The 12,152-nt window shown below is 48.7% G+C and overlaps 1 protein-coding gene across 2 annotated transcripts in view; it reads left to right on the top strand.

Annotated features, from left to right (window-relative positions):
- Ush1c (USH1 protein network component harmonin) overlaps positions 1-12,152 on the top strand; it is a 45,180-nt gene that overhangs the window by 14,468 nt on the left and 18,560 nt on the right. The window contains exons 5-15 of one of the 2 annotated variants that reach the window (XM_074042567.1): positions 219-327; positions 441-465; positions 678-735; positions 991-1,085; positions 2,464-2,548; positions 3,448-3,507; positions 3,656-3,712; positions 4,027-4,169; positions 5,211-5,276; positions 5,642-5,766; positions 8,679-8,752. In XM_074042567.1, the coding sequence (XP_073898668.1) occupies positions 219-327; positions 441-465; positions 678-735; positions 991-1,085; positions 2,464-2,548; positions 3,448-3,507; positions 3,656-3,712; positions 4,027-4,169; positions 5,211-5,276; positions 5,642-5,766; positions 8,679-8,752 (897 nt within the window). Of the gene's footprint in view, positions 1-218; positions 328-440; positions 466-677; positions 736-990; positions 1,086-2,463; positions 2,549-3,447; positions 3,508-3,655; positions 3,713-4,026; positions 4,170-5,210; positions 5,277-5,641; positions 5,767-8,678; positions 8,753-9,776; positions 9,827-12,152 lie in introns of both variants that reach the window. The other variant, XM_074042574.1, reaches the window with a different exon arrangement.

Below are 12,152 nucleotides of genomic sequence, written 5' to 3'. Positions count from 1 at the left end.
AAAGACTGCTTGGAAGTGCCACTTGCCCTGGGGTCCCTCATGCTGGTGGAGGTTGGGTTGGCTGGGACAAGGTAGTAGGACACATATCAAGATTTTTTCCTGGGGACGGTATGGCAATCAGTCCCTTCTCTGAAGAGCAGGCCAGGAGTTTCTGGTGGGCCTGCCGCATTGCCTGATGTTCCCTTTCCCTGGTGCCGGTCCTTCTCTCTGTGACCAAGGTAGGGGATGAGATCGTCCGGATCAATGGATATTCCATCTCCTCCTGCACACATGAGGAGGTCATCAATCTCATCCGCACCAAGAAGACTGTGTCTATCAAAGTGAGACGTGAGTGAGGCCAGTGGGCCTGGGGCTTGGTGGCAAGGGTGGGGGTGGGCTGTAGAGGTGCCTAGCCCCACGGGTAGTGGAGCCATCCTAACTCCAGTGTCTTTCTCCCACAGACATCGGCCTGATCCCTGTGAAGAGGTGAGCAGGACCCTCCTTTACAGCAGCCTTTTCCCATGGGTCCCTGGGTCCTGGAATCAGCCCTGGGGTCTGGCTTTCTGTCATCTCCTAGGCCAGTGCCACTCCTGAGCAAGTGGAGGCAAAGGTTCCAGGTGTGGCAGATCTGGACTTAGGGCCTGGGCCTTCAAACATCTCTTACTAACAACTTCCTTTCTATTTTTCTGTTCCATCAGTTCTCCTGATGAGCCCCTCAAATGGCAGTATGTGGATCAATTTGTGTCGGAATCTGGGGTAAGGGCCATACCACCTGTGATGGGTAGGAGGGAAACTGGTCTTAAAGGGAAGGATTGCTCTGGAGATATATCCTTATGGGTTTCTCACAGTCCCCCAGCACAGCCAGAATGCCCCTGTGGGTGGTGGGCCCTCAGCTAGTGCAGACCCCCGGGGACAGGGTGGCCTTGTATGAATTTGAGAGGGTTCATAAACTCAAGAGGCTACTTATCTGCATGTGGATACCCAGGAACTCTGCTTCTGTCTCTCTTCCAGGGTGGGCGGGGCAGCCTGGACTCCTCTGGGAGTCGGACAAGCAAGGAGAAGAAAGTCTTCATCAGCCTGGTGGGCTCCCGGGGCCTTGGCTGCAGGTGGGTGGTAGGCACACCTGGGCCTCTGACATGACCAACAGACCCCAGCAGGCCTCTGCTGCCTCTCCCCTTCCTCACTGCTGATTCTGAGGACACTTGTCCACCCGTGATAGGACTCGTGCATAGGTGATAACACTTTTTGGTGCCTGATTTCTCCTCTGAGATTCATAAGCACCCTGTAGGGTCAGAGGGGCAGTGCTAACAGTTTCCATTTCATGGGTGAGGAAATTGAGAACCAGAGACAGAGTCACATTCCTTGGATAAGCCCTTGAGTCACTGCATAAGGATGCTATCCTTTGTTCATCTCTGTCACAGTTCCCTTGTCACCAGTTACCTTGCTACCAGTTACTTCCTTAACAGGTAGCCAGAGAATTCTAAACAGGTGTGGGGCCACACAAGGACTTCTTGTTAAGTATGCAGGTGCCACAGCCACTCAGATGTCACTTCCAGCCCTGCTGTGCCATGCATGAGCTGTAACACCTTGGAATTACACAACCACTCAGCTTCAGTTTTTTTCCTCTATAAATGGGGAATAATAATACCCATCTCTAGGTTGTTGTAAGAAAAGTAAAATACCAAGCAAGTACCTGGCAAGCAGCAAGTACTTGGTAAATGTTAGCTATTATTATGTAAGTTACTCTTATTCTTTCCTTTCATTCACATTTATCTAACATTATTATAATTGATTTTTTAAAAAGTCCCTCCTTTCTGGGAGATGGCAGCCTAATATAGAAGCCAACTACACAAATAGTTACAACATAGGGCGACAAGGATTCTAATGAAACTACATCCCGAGTCAGGGGTGACAAATAGGTTTCCTGTCTGTGTCATCTCTAATCAATTAGTCATGGCTGCCTGTAGCACTGTTCTGTAAGGGATTCTAAGATTGCATCCAGCTTGGTGGGAAATTGTGCTGTGACTGATTAGTGATGTCTGCCACAGATCTAGAAGGGGAGATTAACAGTATGAGTGCCATTCTTGCTTTAGATGTTTTAGGACCACTGAGAAGGGAGAGACTAGCTTAATCTTGGGATAGAATACAGGGTCTGGTGAAAATCTTATAGAGGAGTTAACACTTGAGTTGTAAGGGATGAGCAGGAAAGTCCTAGAGAGGAAACAGTCCATGTGGTTTAGTGGGTGAGGGGCTGGATAAGGAGATTCACAAGTGCTTTTCTGCAGCTGTTGCACAGGGGAACAGTAGAAATAAGGTTGGAAGGGGGGACAGAGGCAGAGAACCTTGCATCTGCAGCTTGCGGATGGCCTATATCCTGAGCACTGGATACCCAGGCAGAGGGTGACAGAAGGACACACAATAAGCAAGTGCTGCAGGATGCGAACAACGAGGACAAAGCCTTACCTGCGTTTCCACCTCTCGCAGCATTTCCAGTGGTCCCATCCAAAAGCCCGGCATCTTCATCAGTCACGTGAAAACTGGCTCCCTGTCTGCGGAGGTGGGATTGGAGGTGAGTGGCCCGGGGCTGGCTCCAGTGGCAGCAGAGTCAGATTATGATCACACATTGATGCAGGCTCTCTTGGCCATAACTGTCTGATGATTCCTTTCCTACTTGTCCCCTGATGAAGGCTTCACAGAGGGGGTGACATTTGACCCCCTCCATGGTGCTCTCCAGCTCTGAAAGTCATTCATCCTGTGTTTGAGAAAGTAGTGATAACCATCAGAGTTGATATTCTAGGTTTACTTGCATTGAACTTTGTTCTAAGCCCTACAAGAACTCTGAGGATTAGTTCCTATTGTTACCCCCAGTTTACAGATGAGGAAACTGAGATCCAGAGAAAGTTTGTGATTTTTTTTTTATAAGATTATGTATCTTGTACAGTAGGACTGAGATTCAAACCTATGTGATCTGATACAACAGATCACAACCTCTTTTTTTGGATAAGTTACTTACTTCATGTCTCTGTGCTTCAGTTTCCTCACCTGTAAAATGGGATTCTAGAGCCTTTCTTCTAGGGCTGTTGTGTGGATTAAATGAACACATATGTTCTCTCTGTGCCAGCACACAGAAGTGATCAATGAATGTTAGGTACAATTCTATTATGATCGTGACTCAACACAGCCTCTGCTATGTGAGAAGCCCAAAGGCTCCTGTGTCTATGAAAGGAGATTTATTAAGCAAATATCATAACTGAGTCAAAGAAATTAACCTCTGGTGACATAACTGCCCCAGAGTTATGGGGTATAGGGACGCCAGGATGATCTTGAGGCCCTCCTAAAGCTGTGAAATCGATGTGCAATCACTTGAAGATCCAGTGTCTATGCCTGGAGTGTTGGGGGACCCCTGCCTGCAGGGTGAGTGACAATAAGGAGGCACAAACACAATGTCCTTCTTCATTTCCCCATCAGACAGGTGACCAGATTGTCGAAGTCAATGGCATCGACTTCTCTAACCTGGACCACAAGGAGGTGAGACGTGGGGGTCTTCACCTGTGGCCCTTATTATCTATCTACCCTATTTCTCACCCCCAACACACTGGTGTCTGAGACCTTCTGTACTCTCTGCCTGGACTGCTGACGTCTGTCAGGCCCTAGCTGACAGTACCCCATCCCACAGGCTGTGAATGTGCTGAAGAGTAGCCGCAGTCTGACCATCTCCATTGTAGCTGGAGCTGTAAGTTAGAGGGTGGGGCCCCCATGACCCCTGACCCAAAACCCAGTCCCTCTGACCCTGGATTTCTGCCACACACTCCCAGAAAGGGCTAAGGGCTCTTCTTCCCTCAAGCTCTGACAGCAGAAGGAAAGGGCTTCTACCCAGCAAGAAGTTTGGGACAGAAACCACTAGAGTCACAGTGGGTGACCCTGGGGGGCAGGGGGCACAGCACTGAGATGACAACCTGCATCTTGATACCGCCCCCCCAAAGCCGAGGCAATACACGCCCAGGTTCCCCAGGGAGCTAAGCAAGGGGCCTCTTTTGCCCCCACAAGGGTCGAGAGCTGTTCATGACCAACCGGGAACGTTTGGAAGAGGTGCGGCAGCGTGAGCTGCAGCGGCAGGAGCTTCTGATGCAGAAGCGGCTGGCCATGGAGTCCAACAAGATCCTCCAGGAGCAGCAGGAGATGGAGCGGCAGTGAGTGGTCAGCCCCAGACACCTCGCCCAGGCTCCCGGACCCTGCCCTGACCCTTAAACCCGGCCCAGTTGCCTCCTCCCTACTTCTCCCTACTTTGCCTGTTTTGCCTGGGCCAACTTCTCAGACTGGATGGGTCCAGTGGCATGTCAACCTGTCCATTCTCTGCCTCAGACCATCTGGCTCCTCCCTCGTTGCTAAGGTACTCCTAGTTTCTAGACTCCAGAACTATGCAAAATGAGGCTCCCACCAGCCGTAACTAACAGGCTGAGAACCTACTGCAGGGTTATTGATGTATTAGGGCCTTCCTTATGTTACTTAGTCCAATTCCTACAATAGCCTTGGGAGGTGGATGATATTAACTCAATTTTACAGGTAAGGAGGCTGAGACTTAGAGAGGTAAAACCACTTGTGTCCAAAGTCACACAAGGCCAAGCTGGGATTCATACGCAGACAATCTGGCTTAAATGCCTGGCAGTCCCCACAGGGCCACCCAACCCTGGTGATAAGTCCCTGCTCCTTCATTATGTGGTGAGATAATAGACTAGAGAATCGATGGGGTGATCAATAGATCAAAAACTACTGTCAAAATACAAAAGCAAATACATTCTCAGCACTTAGTATTTGGAAAGGAAGGTAAGATGTCCTCATCTCCCCCAACACAGAATTAGCCTGAAGAGTCATGCCTGGTTAGTAGTCTCTGCTTTACCTGGACCCTCCTCTTGTAGGACCACCACCTAGTCCAGGTTCTGCCTGTCATCAGTCACTTCATCCAAGAGTTTGGAGGAGGATGCATGGAGTGTGACTCTCACATGGGTGCCACCTGTCTTCTGTGGGCCAGAATATCTGCCCAGCAATGCCAGACAAAGCCACCGAGGCACACAGAGCTCAGACTTGTTGGAGAGCTTCCCTAAACCCCAAAGCTGGTATAGACATCCTTGAAAGGGAGCCTAATGAAAACACTTAAAAACTTTTCTCCAATCAGGAATCAGCCTTGGGAAAGGGTTCTTGCATAGACTCACTAACCTGCATTTGTGTTTCAGAAGGAGAAAGGAGATTGCCCAGAAGGCAGCTGAGGAAAATGAGAGATATCGGAAGGAGATGGAGCAGTGAGTACTTTTGACCTGTGTTTGTCTGCATACGTGTGTCTGTGAGTGGGCATGAGTGTAGCCAGCCAGAAGTCACCTCCAGACCCAGTTTACCTGGGCCTGTGGATTCTTCTTTATCTGTAGCTATCCCTTAGTCCTAGTATAGCCCATCACACCACACCAGGGCAACCAGAGCACAGTCTTATATAATTGTCAAAGCTGTGTTCACATCCAGATTAGAACTCCAGCTCCAGGGACTGGCCTGCTCCTCACACTAGAACTACAAAGGCCTCTCTCAGGCTGGTTGGGGTCCTCTGGTAGGCAGGAGGTGGGCCTGTGAAAGTCCTGACTCTGATCACAGGTGTGTGGCGGGGGTCTCATTTCAGGATCATGGAGGAAGAAGAAAAGTTTAAGAAGCAGTGGGAAGAAGACTGGGGCTCAAAGGATCAGCTCATTTTGCCTAAAACCATCACTGCAGAGGGGCACCCAGTTCCCCTTCGCAAGCCAAAGTGTATGTATTGTGCGTGTGGCAAGAGGGGGGATGTCCTTCTAGGGTCTGGGGCTAAGGGAGCTAGACAGAAATGCTGGTCCCCCCTCCACTCACCACCAGCTCCTCAGAAAAATGGCCCATGGCTTTCTGGGCTATATTTCATTCGTAGAGGAATAGTCATGTACCAGGGCCTCAGGGTGGGAGAGCATCAGGGTTGGAGGAATCTGTCTGCCTTCCTTGTTCTGGGCCTGCCCCACACATCAGTTCCCAGGCTCTCCCCAACAACACAGTCCCAGGCAGGCTGCTGGGCTTCTGCAAACGTATGGAGAACTGTGCACAAGAGGAGCCGGTCCATGAAATGACAATCTTAGCTTGTGGGTGATGTGCCCTCTTCCTGCCTGGTTCTGAACTGGGGCTGGGGTGAAGCCAGTGGCAAGAAAGAGGAAGAAACTCTAGTTGATGGGCAACTAAAGGAGGAGCTAGCTCTTCTATGCCATTCCAGGGATAGAGGCAGAGAGAGGACCATGAGACTTCTCCAGGCACCAACTGTGATCTGCTGGCTGTGCCACTCTAGAGCCACAGATCCCTCACTTACTATCCCCTCTTCATGGACCCTGATTGTTCACCTCCAGTTTCAGTCCAGGCCTCCACCAGCTGCTTCCACAGCTTCCTATCAAAATGGGCTCAAACTTTCAGGGCAGAAAGAAATCTCAGTCTCAGTGTCTCTTCTTGAGCTAGAGGGGAAATATAGGAACAAGGCAGTAGAGGAGTCGGGGGATGGCCATCACAAGTACAGGTTGGATCTTCACCCCACTTCCCATCTAGTTTGATTTATAATTGACATGCACAGGTTCTATGGTGGCTTACAAGAGCACAGGGCCAGACTTGGGAAACTCCCAGATGAGGGTGAATCTGGACCTGAGAACCAAGGCATCCCATCTCTGTTATGTGGCAGCCAGTTGGGTTGCCGTGTTGAAGGGGTCTAGATAGCTCTGGCCCCACTTTGGACCAAGCTCTAAATGTTCCTCAACTTGCCAACACAGGCCACTTGGACTAAGAAAGAAGTGTGGGACATCTGTGTGGTGCCTTTTTGCCCTTCCCTGGTGCAGGGCAAATAGCTCCCAGTGGATTCCTTCCTGGCAGTAGGGTATGGTGTCATCTCATGGTCCTTTCAGAAGGACAAAGCATGCTCTCATCAGCTTCCTCCATGACATTCAGTATTAGCTGAGGATGTGGGCCAAGTTAAGTTCCCAGTGAATAATCTGTGTTTTCGACAGGCAGCTAATTTGCTCTTATGAGTGAAATAGGAGCTCCAGAAGGAGAGAAATCAATTTTATTTGCTCCTCATGAAAGTAATCCTAGTCAATGTAGTACCTTCCTAGAAACTGAGTCTTGTCCTAACAGCACCCTCATCCTCTTAGTAACTATGGAAAATAAAAATCTTTTACTTGCTAGCTATTTATTTAGTACTCTTTAACCAAATCAAGTTTCTTGAATAGAAGGAACAAAAGAATTCTGCTATTGCTCTAAATACCTGCATTCACATTTTGTGGCAGGGTCACAAATCAAGGGATTGATGGCCTGAGTCCTCCGGCCCACCTGGAGCCAGAGTCATCCATCTCCATATGCTCTGACAATTCAGTTCCAATTTGGAGCTGAGTCAGGAGATGCAATGAGGCCTCTGATGCAGCTCAGTACATCTTTCTCCCCACTCCCAGAAGGCTGGAATGGCCAGGACTGTACTGGGCCAGCAGGACCTTGTCCCAACCAACTCCTCCCGGACTACCCTTCAACTCTGGGACCCTGTTAGCCAGCAGGTTAGACCTGACTCAGGTTTCTGTGCCTGCAAGTGGTGGATCCTGCATTTTTTAAACAAACAGGAAAGAGCATGGAGCATCTCAACCCTGGGATATAAAGCCACTAGTCTAAGCATATATGGAACTGACTGTGCCTCCACCCCAGCTCTCCAGGGTGCTCTCCAGTTAACTTCAGCCACCACCCTGGCCAACCAGCAGCACCCTGACATTCTGCTGAGCCCTCAGAGCTAGGACACACTGTCCCAGAGGCCCCTAAATGACCCTTCCTTAGCTATGACAGCAGAGCAAGGGGATCTTTATTAAGTACTCCAGAGCTGGAAGATGAGGTTTAAATGAAAGATCTTGATTTCTCTCCCTTAAGGGCCCCCTCATTTACCCCACCAATAGACCCATAATTTGGAAGTTGAGTTTTTTTTCCTGCTGAACTATTAAGTAATCCTTTGTGTTCCCATTGCTTCACTCTTGTTGCAAGGGAACATCAGTGTTGCACTGTTAAGGAAATGTGAGTATAGCTGTCTCATAGGCCCATGGTCAGGGAAGGCTTTGGAAATATTAAAAAGCAGCTCACAAGTAGGCTCTTACACTATCTACCAAGGTCCCAGGGAGGCCATTGTTCAGTAACTGGAATAGATAATTTGCTATTCTCTCCACATGAAGTCAAAATTCCTGTTTTCCTAATTACATATGCCCATTTCCTTTGAATGGGATTCAGATGTGTTCAGGTTGTATGGTCATAGGCTGCCACCTCCTCAGGGAAGCAGATAGAGGCTGCCCATACCCTCAGACATCACCCAAGGCAAGGGTGATGAGTAGGCAAGATCCGTTATCCCACAGCAAGCCTATGCCTCAAACATGTATAATTCTCAGACAGTCCCATCTTGTACCTCCAACTTTCGACCTAATGCCTAAAAAATGGTTCTCATGCTGCTGTCAGATCAGAGGCCCCTACTGTTAATCCCTTAATCTGGGACTCCTGAGCCCTACCACTGGCCCAGACCCCAAAGTTCTCCTGGAGGAAGCTGGCCACAGGTGCCCAGGCTACTGGGAAACCCCTCTTGCCTCTCAGTCTCCCACAGTCTCTTGGTTCACCAGCTTGTCCCTCTTTTCCCTGGGTAGATGGTCAGGGAATGGAGGCCGAGTTCCAGCCTGCAGACGACCTGGACAGAGGCACGAAGGAGCAGGGACAGCAGGTTGGCACCCCCGCTTCACTCTCTGGCTTGGCTGCCCTGCTTGCCCTGCCTGCCTCCTGCTAAATCAGCGCAGACACCAGCTCCAAGGGCCCAGCACGTGTTGGGGATCTCTGGAGTCTGGGAAGCTCCTCCAAACCTCTGCTTGGCCCAAGTACTGTGCATAAAACCTTAAGGACAGGACTCCTGGCCTGGATGAAAAAGCAGTGAACAACTGAACTGTAGTTTACATATTTAAACATTGCCCCCTGTTGCTCTGGCTTCTCCCTCAGAAATTCCTAGACCCCAGTGAGATCCAGCAACTAAGGAGGTAGTACCTAGTCTAGCACTTAGAACCAAGTGTGTGTATGGCGGGGGGCGGGCAGGAGCTCTGGGCTTGGGTATCACTCATGGCCAGGTGAAGGAAAGGGAGCAGTGCCCTGTTTATCAGGCCTGAATTGGGATATACTTTTCTGAGAGCACATCTTCTGCCCACTGCCATTTCATCCTTTCCAGAGCTGACCTGTCCACTGTTTCTTCCCACATTGAAAGGGGAGGACTCAGCCTGAACTGTGAGACAAGACAGTTTTGTTCTGTCTGACAGCAGTCCTAGGCAGAAACCCAGGCTAGCTTTTGTCTGAAGCCATTTCTTGGATGGAGGGAAGAGGCATCGGATAGGAGAGGGCTTTTTCTCTTTCATCAGGGCTTTATGTTTAGAGACTGTTTGTGATTTGGGAAAGCTCATTCTTCCGCAGAGAGTTTTCTGGCTCTGACTTCTAAAACTATTGTCCTGGGAGAGGCATTTGAGTAACATAGGCTGGGAATCAGGGCTTTTCTCAGGTGGTCTTGGGCCTGCTTTGCTCCAGGTGAAGCCAGGTAAGCGGAGAGTTAGACAGAAGGTGTGGATTTGCTCCTGGATCTGCCACACTGCTCTTCATCTCACAAAGCCACATTTTCTTTGGGAAGCCAACTTCCAGCTGCATCCATTCCCAGGGATGCTGTAGCTCAGCTGGACTGTGTCTCATCATTTTGTTCTCTGTTCTTATAGCTTTTGGGTGGTTTTACCGTTACGACGGCAAATTCCCAAGTATCCGGAAGGTAGGACAAGCCTAGGTGAGGTGCTGGTTTGCTGCTGAATTTGCTGTGGGTTGTAGTTTTTTCCAAACATTTCTTTTCCTGTTGACTCTGAATGGTGTGCCCTGGCTCATTCAGTGGGAGGGCTAGCCCTACCTGCACTTATACGTCTGACATCCAATGGCGGTGTGCTGTGGCAGAGGCAACATGCAAGGCAGGAGTGCCTGGAGTGAGAGATGCCCAAGGACCATCAGGCTCCACATGGGTCTGTACCAGTTCTAATGGGCACAGGGCAGGGGGCAAGAGGTTCTGATTTGTTCTGTCAAGTGGAACCAGGAGTCTGGGGTCAGCCAGAGTGAACTACAAGGGTGGGTGTACACAGAGCAGGTCATGACACCAACAGTGCCAGAAGCAGACCAGCTGCCCAGGAGAGGGATTTACTATTTCAGGTTGGGACAGGGAGCCATACAAATCACATAGCTGTCTTAGAAATATCTGCATGTACCCATGATTATGTAACTTTCCATCCTCTAGGGTGTTTAATCTTCTGTCTAAACCTTATTACACTATCTCCAGACCCTATAAAACTCTATTATCATTTGTCCTTCTAAATCACTTGATTATAAAAATGCCACCATTAAAATCTGTAGATTGGATGTTCAAGATGGTGTGATATTTGGAAATCAGGCTACTGGCATAAATCTGAGTGAGCTAAATTGTATGTTATCACTCACCCAGCTCTCTGACAAGGAGTTTGTCTCCCAGAAACCAAAGCACTGGCAGTTAGATGACTTTGATGATGCTTCACTTCTTCCTGGACTATAAAATGGGAATATGGGAATATGCCAGGAAAATCAACACATTCCCATTAAAATAATAGACAGCACTGTTACCTTTACTCAGGAGCACAGGTTATGATTTGTACAACAGTACAAACTTAGAACACAGCTCCTAAGGATTCCATCCTACACTGTCATGTTCTCAGAAAGTCGTAAGACTATCCTCTTCATCTTACAGGCTAAACCCATGGCTTAGGGTATCTCATTGAGTTAGACTCCTAATTTTATTTTCTGCCTACACAACACATACACACAGGATTTTACTGGAAAAATTATAAAAGCATACAGATAAGTCACATGTTTTCTAGGCACTAATAACTATGCAAATGTAAAATGAGCTGGAATCTTCTCCACACACACACCACAAATCATGCATTTGAGAGTTGCCGTTAGTAAAAAGGCAGTGCTGGTCTTCCCCTATTCATCAATTCCATCAAATTCCAGAAACAGCTGGTATTTTGGTTTTCATTTTCATTTCCAAAAGAGAGAACAGTTGCTTGGTGGTAGAAGCAAGAGCACTCCCCATCTGCCTCTCCTCTCAGTGTGAACTGAAAGGAATATTTGCCATGAATTTAACTGAAAGCTAAAAGGACAACATAATTGTGTCCCTCAGACTGGCTTGGAAAATGTACCATCATTTTGCCTAGAGCCACAGGAAATATTTCTCAGCAACTGGACCACCAAGTCCCTGGAAACGTAAGGGGATATCCATGGCCATGACCATCAGTGCACAAAATCCCTCTTACCTAAAAAAGGAAAGATTCCATGCTCCTGCCCTGACAGTAAGTTCCTCTGGGGCTCAGGCCCCAGCCTGTGGTCCTACAGCTATGCCAGGGCCTGAAGGATTCACAGTTCTGTCTAAGACCCCTCACCAGCACTGCTTGAGTAAATCATGCATAGCAGCCTTTCCCACAGCCTGGCAGGGAAGGCAGAGTCTATGGGCAACTTGCCCTTTTGCATCTTTAAGCAGATGCTACTTTAAGCAGAATTATACAGAAACTGTCTGCCATCAGGCTGCCTTACCCAGGAACCGTGGCTCTAAAATCTTGGCACTGCTGTTTTTTTAAAAACAACAGAGAGGCCATCTATATCATGGTGGTCCCTATGGGAGGCCATGCTCTTATTTTAGCAAGCTGCCACTATGCAGAATGTTCCTGGCTGCTCTGGGGAATTGCTGTCTGAACCTATAACATGATGGCAGGGATTCATCTTTCAACTGAGCTAAGGAGTTTAGTGAACAGGGTAGGCAAGGAACCAAGCAGGACTTGGAAGCATGGAGAACCATTTTCTCAATGAAGCTGTGGATGTGGGTCCCTTTTCCAAAGTGAATTAGATGGGGGTTGTCTTTATGGGTACAGGTTGAGTTTGTCAGAAGTCCACAATGACCCACCATCCCTCCAGTTTGGATGGAAGTTGTATGTCCATTGCTGGGAATCTCCATTCCTCATTCCTGGCCATGGATGCTGAGTTGATTCAGGAAACCCCATAGCAGACCCCAGGAAGGGTGGAGA

Source organism: Castor canadensis, chromosome 1, assembly GCF_047511655.1.
Source record: "Castor canadensis chromosome 1, mCasCan1.hap1v2, whole genome shotgun sequence".
In the NCBI taxonomy this organism is placed as follows: Eukaryota; Metazoa; Chordata; class Mammalia; order Rodentia; family Castoridae; genus Castor; species Castor canadensis.
The sequence above is the reverse complement of the archived record's forward strand: the minus strand, read 5'-3'. Positions and strand labels throughout refer to the sequence as shown.